This window comes from Lacerta agilis, chromosome 2 (assembly GCF_009819535.1).
Source record: "Lacerta agilis isolate rLacAgi1 chromosome 2, rLacAgi1.pri, whole genome shotgun sequence".
NCBI lineage: Eukaryota > Metazoa > Chordata > Lepidosauria > Squamata > Lacertidae > Lacerta > Lacerta agilis.
In genome coordinates, this window is record NC_046313.1 from 60,484,068 (window position 1) to 60,496,382 (window position 12,315).

The following is a 12,315-nucleotide window of genomic DNA, read 5'->3' on the forward strand; positions in this document are numbered from 1 at the left end:
AATACCGGTAAATTGTTTGCTTGCAAACCCACTCAGAATTTGTTCAATAACAATAACAACAACAACAACAAAAAATGTGTGAGTACTCTGGAATATAAGAGGCAGCACTTTAATATCTATTTTCACATATCTGATTTCCACATCCAAATTTAAACTTCTGGCAAAATACGATAAACTGTGGACAGGAAAACAGGCTCCTGAGTGAAGAGTTTGTATCTACCCTGTCAAGCAACAGACCATCAAATGTTATGTCCAGCTTTAGGGAGCTTTACTGTGAAGGGGGTCGACCAGCCTCAAATTTGAATTCAGGATATATGATCCTGAACCTTTCCATTTAGAATGTTTGATCTTTCAAAAATGAATTTTAATATATTCCAAGATGGAACCAGCTTCCTCTTGTGTCCGTCCTCCGCCCCTCCTTTTTCTGCTTGGAGGCACTAAATGAACTGTGGTGCTTTTTAACAGAACTAGATGCTTTCCCTCTCTTCAAACCCACTAGGACACTAATAAGAAAAATGATGGGAGGCCTGGCTTGTGTGGGAGGCAGCAGCAGGAATTTCCCCTTAAAATGCGACTCTCACCCTGCTGAATGGCCCTGGGTTACATATATTCACACTCCCATTGATTTTCTTTTTTTTCCTGGGGGGTGGGTGGGCATTGCTGCGATTGCACAGCTTCCTTTGAAATGTGTGCTGCTAATGAAAACAAACATGGAAGGGAGTTCGTCTTGGGAGTCATCTATTGGTGTATCTTGGGCTGCCGCCGCTGGCTTGCATCTGAAGACGATGTGCAATGATTGATGGCACTGCAAGAACTGCTGTACCATGCATGCACTGCTTTTCGTTTCCGCAACCCCTTTCTAACTATTTCTCCTTTTCCTTAGAAGCAAAGAAGGCCAAAACATCTCAGCTTTCTGAAGGCCGTTCTGCAAATTTAGCATTTTCCTTTTTCAAAAAGATCTCTGTGGAATGGGATATGAGAGTGAATCTGTCAGTCAAGGTTTCTTATGGTTTATTTTGTACTGATGCAACAGAGACACATTTGTTTGCTGTCAACGCAACATATTTACATGATGCAATGCGTTAGCTAAGTAAGTGGCTTACACAGTACAAGATATCGCATGAATAATTGTCTATATATAATGCATTTTGTTCTGAAGAGCACATCCTCTCCTTTTTCTCTCTCCCTATCTTTCTCTCAGTCACCTTCCTCTTGAAGACTATTGTGAGATGTCCAGCATATTGGAACTTAGTCATTAGGCTCTCTAATTATCTGAAAGTTTGGCAATATTAGGATTGTGATTTGGTCAACAAAATTCTGTGTAGTTTGGCATATATTGCCTTTAGCTGCTTTTGCTAGCAGACTGCCAATGTCGCATCATTTGCCAGTGAAGTATCTTATTTATTGCTGGTATTTTCTGGTGGGATACTTATTAAACTTATAAGAATACAGGGCAATTTATTTAACATACGTATATACCCGAGTATAAGCCGACCCGAATATAAACCGAGGCACCTAATTTTCCTACAAAAACCTGGGAAAGCTTATTGACTCGAGTATAAGCCGGTTCACCTTTGCCGCTGTGGAGGAGGAGGAGGAACGAGCAGCCCGAAAGCAGCCCTTTGGGCTGCTCCTTCCTCTTCTTCCTTTGCCAAGTTTGCATTTATGCAAGCAGTTCAGGAATGGAACAAACTGCCTGGGGAGAGTAAAGAACCGCCGTTCTTGTACACTTAAGGAGTGGTTGACTGGGGAGAGCGGGTGGCGGCATGAGCGGAGAGAAAGGGCTTCTTTCTCGCCACCCCCACCGCGTGCCTCACTCGAGTATAAGCCGAGGGCAGCTTTTTCAGCACAAAAAATGTGCTGAAAAACTAGGCTTATACTCAAGTATATATGGTAATATATACTGCTCAATTGTAGATAGAATGTCTAAGCAGTAAAAAGAGACAGAGTTAAAAACAGGAATTTAAAAATTCAAAAGAATAGTTAAAATCTTCAATAAACTAAAACCAGACCAAAACACATGTTCACTTCTACTATTTATTTAGCAAAATCTAGTTAAGACAGACATGTCTGCTTTAGGACAGAGGGTTGATATTAATGATCACTGGATTAGGCCCCATGGCCTATGATTCTATGAATGCAAACTATTTGATTCCATTCAGGTCTGTAGCTTTCTCATTTTCTAATATGTAAACAGTCATGTCTTCGGCAATGAGAGTCAATGCCTTTCACTATACATGACAGAAAATAGTGGCCTGTGAATTTTCAGTAGAGTTATTTGTTGATCTCAACCTACATAAAATCTGTGTACATCCATGTGCTTTGTACCTGTCAGTTATCAATTTTAGAGATAATCATGGATATTTTATGGAGAGGCATCACGGATATTTTATGGACCGAAGGAAGCATGAGAGTTAATAAGCCATTGAAATGTGCTCAGCCATAAGACACTTTACTAAGTACTTTTTCCAGTGTTTTCCCCCCAGCAAGTTTTTTTAAAAAATAATAATAATTAAGAATAATAATTTATTATTTATACCCCACCCATCTGGCTGTTTTCCCCAGCCACTCTGCGCGGCTTTCAACAAAATATAAAAAATACAATAAAACACCAGACATTAAAAACTTCCCTAAACAGGGCTCCCCTCCCCCTGCAGTGGTTGGTTACTTATTTGTACAAATGTAGCCTCACATTATTTAACTGGGTCTCAGAAAACATAAGCAAACATTATCTCTTTAGCTAGGCATCTTGCTTTTTTTGCAGGCTCTCAACCCATGATTTCCTCCCCTCCCCCATGCATAGGTTATCAATTATTTCGCCAGGTTTTATAATGGTGATTTATCCAGATTCTTTGGGGCATTTTTGAATCACAGCCTGTATATGAAATCATTCCAAATCCCTCTCCCCCCTTCTCTCTCCCCCCTTCTCTCTCTCTCTCTCTCTCTCTCTCTCTGTGTGTGTGTGTGTGTGTGTGTGTGAGAGAGAGAGAGAGAGAGAGGGTGAAAGGGTGAGAGGGTTGAGGAAAATGGATGACTTAGATTGTAGTCCTGAACATCCTTGCTTGCAAGTAAGTTCCACAGAAAGTAATGGAACTCATTTCCGAGCAAGTGCCTTTGGAATTCTATTAGAAGCTTTGAAAAGATGATCCCACTAAACACAACACTCAAGGTGACAAAAGGAAATGACTTTCCCATTGCCACAGTGCCAGTGAAAGTACAAGAGACAGTAAGAGCAGGAAGTCAGCTTGTAAAGACAACTAATCAGAATAACAATGCATTAAAAATAAGGGGGGGAGGGGATGACGACAATGATTTAGGGAACCTTTCCTCACAGCACAATCCTTTGGGAAACAACCATAGATCAGTGGTAACATCTGTCTTGCATTCAGAAGGTTCCAAGCTGAACCTCCAGCATCTTCACATAGGGCTTGGAGTCAGCCCTGTCTGAATTCCTGGTGAGCCGTTGCCAGCCTGTGCTGATAATATTGAGTTTTAGAGGGGCCAACCGGTCAGTCTTGATATAAGGCGCCCTCCCTGTGGAATGCCCTCCCTTCAAATGTCAAGGAAATAAAGAATTACACAAATTTTAGAAGACACCTGAATGCCAGCCCTGTATCAGGAGGTTTTTAATGCTTGATGTTTTTGTTATGTTTTTAGACATGCTGTAAGCCACCCAGAGTGGCTGGGGAAACCCAGCCCGATGAGTGGGGTATTATTATTATTATTATTATTATTATTATTATTATTATTTAAGGCAGATTCCTACGTTGCTAACCATGCTTATGCAGAAGGAAGACCCATTGCCTAGCAAGTGCAGTTATGGCTCCAGCTTTAGCACCAGATGTAAACAAGCTACAAATTGAAACAAACTGGACTTCATTGGTCCTTTAGGCACCTAGATTTGGAGAAATGAACAGTTCCATTCTGACATAGAGGAATCCTAATTCGAAATTAACATTTACTCATATTCTGATCTCTCTGATTCTCAAATCACTTTGCGGCAGGTAAAAATTAATGACCCTTCCGTTGTATTAGCCCACACCTTGCTGTTCACTTTTATAAGGAGGCTTTGTGTATTTGCTGTGAAATGTCCGTGTATACAGTGGTACCTCTGGTTACATACTTAATTCATTCCGGAGGTCCGTTCTTAACCTGAAGCACCACTTTAGCTAATGGGGCCTCCTGCTGCTGCTGCGCCGCCAGAGCACAAATTCTGTTCTTATCCTGAAACAAAGTTCTTAACCTGAAGCGTTATGTCTGGGTTAGTGGAGTTTGTAACCTGAAACATATGTAACCTGAAGCGTATGTAACCTGAAGCGTATGTAACCCGAGGTACCACTGTACTAGCATGGTATGGATGGGTTGAAAGGTGGCAGAAAGGTAGAGAACTTTCTGCTGCTTTTATTCCATTAGTGGACTTTGACAAAGGTCCACATTCTGATGCTGGGAATGTAAATCTTTCTTGGCCAAATCTCACGAGAATAGGGGGTCATCCTATAAGGCTATCTGTCCAAGCCTTTTGCAGGGACTTGTGGCTGCTGCAGTGCTCTGCCTCTTCCAAATGCTTTCATTACAGAGTTGAGTCATTTTGTGGAGAGAGCAACAAATCCTCCCGCCTCCCGTACTACATTGCTCAGACTGAACAGACGTCTGCCAATGAATGTGAAAGCTACTTTACTTTCCTCTTATCCTTTGACTCTTCCGACAACGCAGGCTATTGAGGGGCTTGTCATGGGCATTAGACTAACAAAGGGACAACCAAGGACAATTCTGAACCTTTACCTTACAACTCTTAATCCTGAAGGAGATGCTTGAGATTGCAAAAGACCAATATGGCTAATATTGCCGACCATGGAAAATACTTGGTCCACAGCATAAGTGTTTTTCCAAGTTTCTTTTGATGCCATGTGCATGACTTCATTGCACCAGACTTAACAGCTGTACATGTATTTGTCTTGGAAGACAAATACGATTGGGAATAGTTTTTAAAGTTTTCAATAAAGTTTGTAAAAAAGAAAAGAAAAGAAAAAAAGACTTTTTTTTAAAAAAAAAAAGGAGCATGGGATGTGGCCTATTTGTCCAGAATTGTCTACTCCAACTGGCAGCAGATTTCTGAGGTTTTGGACAGAGGGCTTCCCCATAATATGCTACATGATTCTATAAACCAGAAATGTCATGGGTGGAACCTGAGACCTTCTCTATGCAAAACATGTGCTCTGTTACAGAGCTAGGGTCCCTCTTTTTTATGAGCACCACCATCTGCCCCGAGTCATTCAAGATTAAGAACAAGTTGATGACCCTGGTGCTCTAGTAGAAGCAAGTGTGGTGACCATTACAGAAGTTTGGACATCCCAATATCTCTGGAGGGCTTGAAAGCTCTCCAGAGATATTGGGATGGTGGCTTTTGGAAGGAAATTATGGTAGCCTACAAGGGCTTTTGGACTGATCTAACTGACTAGTTTTTATATCTTACAGGAACCTAAGAGGGATAAAAACAATGATCAAATTGGCCACATTAGATTTTCTGTGCTGCATTGTGAGTAATTCAGCCAGGGACCTAGTTAGGGCCAGACCCCGAATCTCCTCTTCCTCTTTTAAAACTGATATTTTAATATATGTACTGTGCCTTACAGAGTGGTTTGGTGTGTTGCAAACTGTGGTGCTGAGGAGACCCCAGCCAATTCCTATCTTAAATTTGCCCAGAGTTACCCTATGCGTTTATTCAAATATCTGCCATTACTCTGCTTCCCAAATCTGTTAAGCACCTAGTAACACCCCTGTTTTAAGCCAATTTGGGAGAAACCTGTTCCTATCAGTCTTCTGCAGGACTTTATAGATTCCCTTATCATTTAAAAATTGTCAAAGGGATTCTTGGAAATCCTGTCGACTAATTGAGACACAAGAAGCAAACAGAGAGAGAGATCGAAAGACCTTGTTAACTCAATTGTGGAAGAGAAATGTTAGTGTCATTCTATTATGTACTCTATAGCAATTGCATGTTTAAAATTATATTTCTGTAATATTGTGATGAATATTTCAAATGTGAATTTAAAAAAAGATATAACATAAAAGACAAATATGGGATTAAATTATGGACTGTACATAATAGAAGAGAAGTTAATAATAATAATAATAATAATAATAATAATAATAATAATAATAATAAGGGTTTAAGCTTTTTTAGGCAAAGACTAGGCTAGAGCAGAAATATAATAATTCCCCCCACCCCTTAGTGTGTACAAAGCATTCCTTTAAGCAACAACAATAGGGGCATGGTATTAGACATATGGTCCTGGAAACCTCTCTTGGTGTCTTACTTACAAATTCCACTGCAATGCTATCCAGCACTGCAGAGGTACAATGAAAAGAGTGGATATCTCGAATCTCAGCTGCATTTTTATGTCCCAAGGGCAAGAGTAATGCTTTTTCTTTTCTCTACTTTTTTTTTTAAAAAAAGTTTATTTCTAGAGAGATTCCAAAAAAGCAGATTGCTATACTCTTGTGTTAAATAGAAATGGAAATTAACATGTTAATATGCCAACCTCTCATCCGTTAGAACTGCGTTAGCAATGGAAATCAACAAGATGCAGGAAAATGATAGCTAAAGTAGTTAAGTGTATCCAACAGGTTCTTTGAACAGCTGGCAAGTTGCAGTTTACCAACCAATACTGTTCTGCTAAGTGCAAACTCATCACTACAGGAAAGGCCTAATCCACGAATAACAGGTTCTGTGAAGCTGAGGGACTGCTTTTGGTGCAACGTAGCCTCAGATACTGCTTTCTCTTGGAAGTCCAACCAACCAACCAACCAACCAACCAACCAACCAACCTTCCTACTAACTTCAGGAAAGTTGCTTCTAATTTATTTCAGCACAAAAGAGCTAAGAATCAAGCTCAGACCTATTTAATGAACTGTAAAGATGCACTAGCACCCATCTTCCTCAATGCACAACCCAAATTATGTCTGTGATATGACCAGCCACTTTAAAATACGGATTGGATGATATTCATTGCTTAGACAGATCATTTGTGGACTTTTGTTAGAATTATTTTAGACAGTGACAATACAAATGAGACAATGAAAATATCACGTTTTAAAAATTATGTATTTGTAAGCTCACATTGATACTTGTCTCAGTACATTATGAGCACCTTGTATGGACAACCAGGATCCATGATTGTATCTGTTAGGCAGGTAGGCATTTAGATGTGTCACTTTCTCTGTATTAATTAGCAGCAAAGTTTTGCACTTTGCATTTGAGGATACTATAAAAGAGAGCACTTGTACACTAACAATACCTAGACTTTGTAGGGTTCTGTCTATAACTCTGTTGGTAGACAAGGCTTGGTAACCCTGCAATTCTATGATTTGTCAAACATAAATGCCATTTTCCATTCCCTTTTAGCCTCAGCCTAGCTATATATTGAAACTGTTGCAGCCTGCAAAGGTTGCTCAGATACAAGGATATTGATGCCCAAACTTCTTCCATGAAAGGCCCATTTGAATCAAATTCTTTCTCAAAAATACTCTGAGTGTAACAGAGGCAAATATTATATTGGCAATATCATAATGTTTGCAATCACATACCAGATGCTATTTGTCCCTACAGTTTTGGAAGGTTTTAATGGCTTACAGAAGGCCTTATGTTTCAACAGAAGCTTTGCTTTCATCTCTCATGTAATTGCTGTATATGCTTTCCCCTCCCTTTTTTATTTTTGTATTGCAGACTATGTGTTGACGCAGTATGGGCTCTTACCCCAATCCTAAGCTACTTGGGTTTGACAGATCGGTGGGGAGGGGAGGCATCCAGTGCTATCTAATGCACTGCACATTTCTGTTCTATCATGGGTTATTGGATTACTAGGTTGTTGCATTTTTAACATCACATATCTCTCTCTCTGCAGGGATAATTGGTTTATATTAACTTTCCAAATAGCCCTTAATCCACTACACTAAAATCTCAAATGATTGGGCTGAAAATGAACATCATGGTGGTGGAAGGTACAAGAGACAGGAAGAAACTATTTTCTACAGACACTGTTGCTTTTGGGAATATTTGCAGATGTCAGGTTAAGGTTGTTCCAAGTTCCTTAGACCCAAAAGGGTAGTTGTGGCAAGTATCTAAAAACGCCAGTGTAAAGCTGTGTAATATCAGCTGCAATCCTGCACCTTCTTACCTGGGAGTAAGCTCCCTTGAACTCAGTAGGGTTGAGTATGCATTACAGGATTGTGCTGATACAGTCATTATGAAGTTTCTTTTCCACAACATGCCTGTGAGGTTGTTGAATATGGAATGGGCAGGACCTAAAATTCTCAAGGAATAGGAGTCTGAATGCATATGTTTCATATAAAACATGACTTACTCAAAGTGCATGCATTCTAATCTGGAACAAGATGGAAGCATAGGAATATTTAACTATACACATCCCCTGCTTTTGAATTAGTCCCTGGACTGGAGGAATCTTTGTTTTCCATCTATTACAGGCCCTGCTATAACTTTAGGTGAAAAGCTTTCTTGTTTCTTTTAGGAGGCTTTGCTGACATTCTAAACTGTTTAGGGATGTAATGTTCACCTCTCTTCTTAAATATTGCTCTCTCTCTCTCTCTCTCTCATCTCTCTCTCCTCTCAGCTCTCCTCTCTCTCTCTCTCATTTGTTTTGCATTCCAGTGTAACCTCTTCACTATCCTGCATAGAGATTAGCTTATCACACTCCACGAGGAGATCTACATTTAAGATATTTTCAGTTCAGGGTGAAAGCATATGAGACATTTCTGCTGAATTAAGGTTGCGATCCTGTACACAGATAGGCAGTATAAGTCCCACTGAAGTCTATGGCATGCAGGGTTGCATATGCTTTCATTAAGCACTGCATGTGTATGCTTTGTAAATGCAGATTTCCTGTATTATATGACCCCTGGAAGGGCAAATATGTTTCCTACTGGAGGTCTTTTATTTTATTTGATTAATTGGAAGGCTGAAAAGGCTTCCAACACTGACCTTCTTAGAACAAAGCCAATTACCGGTAATTATCAACATCTAAGAGATTATAATAGTGCATCTGTAGAAACAAATAAAGAAAGAAGCATTGCTTTGACAATGTGTCTATATATAAAATGTATCAATATCTATCTATCTATCATTAATTCAGTTTTCTATGTCACAAACAACATCTTTGCTCTACTAAAACACATGGAGGATGAAGTGGTTTGGTCATGCACTCAAATGGAGTGTAATACTTCTGATCCTGCAGGTTGTGAACAAATATAGGTTTCCAAATATGCGCATATGACACTCTCATTATCTCAGAAGATTGCATTGTTCATTCTCACACAGCAGGGCAAATAACGATTATTTCCTCCCTGTGATTAGTAGATATTTTGAGAGAAGTATGTGAAAGTGCTGGCCAGGTCCTTTTGGAGACAGACCCTCGCACATACTGCAATCCCACAGAACAATTACCTGGCAGCATGTCCCACTGAACTTAGTGAGGTTTACCTCTGAGTAACATACACAGGATTCACTGACAATCTTGTCTTATGATGTGCAAAGTTAACAGCAGCAGCAGCAGCAACAACAACCATATAAGAGAACTTTTGTGGAAAGTTTTTTTAAAGCTGAATTTCATAGTAGCGTATATATATGCTACTAAATCTGTTGGGTATAGTCAGAATAATTCACCTAGCTCAAAGTGATTCTGAAAGTTTAATGATGATAGAGGCATAATCACAACATTGCTCTTCTCAACTTGCACCCCCCCCATCGGAAAATGAAATATTTAGTTTCGTGGAGTACAAGTGCAAACTCCGCCATCACCACTAGTTGTCGCATTCCTACCAGTTTGAGCACCTGGCGTTTTCAGCACTGCGGTTACAGGCAGAGAATGCAGTGCTAATTACACCGAGTAACTCATAAAGCTGTCAGAAGTCCTTATACTCTGAATTAAACAATTAGAAACAGAAAATAAGGAGAGAGAGAGAAAAGTATGTGGGGATATCCCAAAGGAGAACTTTCTTCTTGCAAGCAGGACTCAACCCACATGCCAGACCTTATCATTGCAATCTCAAATACCCACACACCCCTAGCTCAGTGGTTTAGAAAACAGCCTACCTGAAGAATACTATGGTCTCCCAAAGGTAGACTCCAAGTGCATTGAGGTTACACATTTTTTCAGATCGGATGAATTTGTAGTCCACACGTCAGAACAAGCGATTGGCACTTAGAAACAAAAATAAATAATAAATACCAGACTGGATAAATGGTGGAAAATATCCTCTTTGTTAATTTTGTACACAATCCTTGCAGTTAGAGGTGGCGTGGGGAAGAGGAGGCAGTTGAGCATAGACGGGCGAGGCGCTGGGATTTCAGGACCCTGGACAGCAAACCACCCCCCCACGTTTCAGCACCTTGGAGAGAGAGGGGGGAAACGGACATTTAAACTCCAACGCTGCTCTCGGTGTTAACAGCTTTGCTTGGAGGACCAGATCCCTGCAAAGAAATCTTCCTTCCTTCCTTCCAGTAGGATCCCAGTGCGCGCACCGGGCTTCTGGACCATGCAGAATGCTACGAGAATATATTGGCCATGTGGGGGGAAACTGGGGGTGGGTGGGAGTAAGAAACCCAACGGATAATCTCCTCGGGCGCCCGGGGTGTCTTCCTCAGTTATATCCAAAGGAATTTGCAATCCTCCTTATGCAGTTGCTGCATTGTTCCGGAAACGTTGCTTTCCCGGTGGGTCGACGTTTCGCTGCTGTCGATTCCAGCTTCCCGGGATCTTTTCCCCACGAATAAGTTATTATTGCTGCAGGGAAGGTGTCCCATCGCTCGGGGCGAAAGTGGGGAAGGAAGCTAAGGGCAAGTTTCATGGGGCTGGGATTCCCATGGTGATCAGCGAGGAAGCCGAAGAGGAAAGTCTCTCAGTGATCTCTCGATCCAGTCCATTTTCCTCCTCGCCCCATCTTCACCTCCATAGAACTCGCCGGATCTTGAGACTTTCTTGCTGCATTAATTTACTAAACTAAAAAAAAATAAAAAATGGTGTGTGTGGCGGGGGGGAGGGGGTTGGAGGAAATGTTTTTCTTTAAAAAAAAAAGGAAAAAGAAAAACCCCAACAATAAGCCTGCCTCTGTAGAGTCCTCGCTCCGCCCACCAACTCGTCTCATTGGCTAGCGAGGTTGAAAAGCTACACTCTGTTGTGCTTGGATCAAACGCCTGTTCTTCGGCAGAGGAAGTTAACCTTTAAAGTGCTGGTGGCTTTTTCCTCCCCCATTTTCCTCCTTTCAAAAGCACCGGCTTCTAAAAAGAAGTCTTCCAAATCTCTCTTTGACACGACACACTCCCAACAAATGTAACACAATCTCTGGGTGTCGATCCACGGAGCGATCTGCGCGCTTAACAGCTTTTCTTTTGTTCTCCTTCCCGCCTCCTCCTCCCTTGACTTTTAAAAAGAGTTGGAAATGAAACAGCAGAGAGAGGGAACCTACCAAAGCGAGACAGGTAAGGAAAACTTGTCAGTTTCAGATCACAGAATGAATAGGGCTAAACTTCACCATCTTTTGCTTATCACTAAACGGAAAGCATGCCGATTCCTCCAAATCCGAAAATGGAATATCTAGAAAGAAAATTCGACTTCTGTATTATTATTATTTTTTAAAGCCTGAGATTAATAAGAGCTTGAAATTCTTTCTTTAGGGCTTCTCTGCCCCCCCCCATGCAATTTGATTGATCCTATTTTTTAAATTATTATTAAAATGTGCTCCATGGAACAGACATTTCTACCTGGCTTTCACCTTGCCTCTATTATTCCCATTCAGTCTGTGGCAAAAAAGTAACTTGCAATTGCTGATATTCAGTTAGGTTTGTTGTCAAGCAGGCGATTCATACACACACACCCTGGCAATTTTATTTTTTTTAATAGACCATCTTTTCCCACTGACTCATTCTTCTGGCTTATGCCTGTCTCTGCAGGACAGCATTGGAAATTAATCTACATATAGCGCTTCCTAAACGTTTAAGAAGGCAATTTGTACATTTAACCAATACACAGTATTGGTTATGAAACTGTGTTCACTCTTTCAGATTTCCCCAGACCCTTGAGTGGCATGAACATCAGCCTGTACTAGCTCTGATGTTCAAAGACTTTGCAATGAATGATGCTCGCTTACTTTGATGTGACATCACTAGGTTGCTTGCCCAGTCACAAGTAATTTGCTATCCTTCAATACAGCAAGGGTTATGCATGTAACTTCCATGTGATGCATTAATGACTAAACCGAGAGGGTCCAAGGGAGCCCTAGGCAGTAGGCAATATGTTTTCA

At 40.7% G+C, this 12,315-nt stretch overlaps 1 protein-coding gene across 2 annotated transcripts in view; it reads right to left on the reverse strand.

Annotated features, from left to right (window-relative positions):
- The window catches only part of GLRA1 (glycine receptor alpha 1), a 93,555-nt gene extending 82,535 nt beyond the window's left edge, over window positions 1–11,020 (reverse strand). For both annotated transcript variants that reach the window (XM_033140326.1, XM_033140325.1), the window contains exon 1: window positions 10,109–11,020. In XM_033140326.1, the coding sequence (XP_032996217.1) occupies window positions 10,109–10,164 (56 nt within the window). In that variant the 5' untranslated portion in view covers window positions 10,165–11,020. The remainder of the gene's footprint in view (window positions 1–10,108) is intronic.
- Window positions 11,021–12,315: the final 1,295 nt, after the last annotated feature.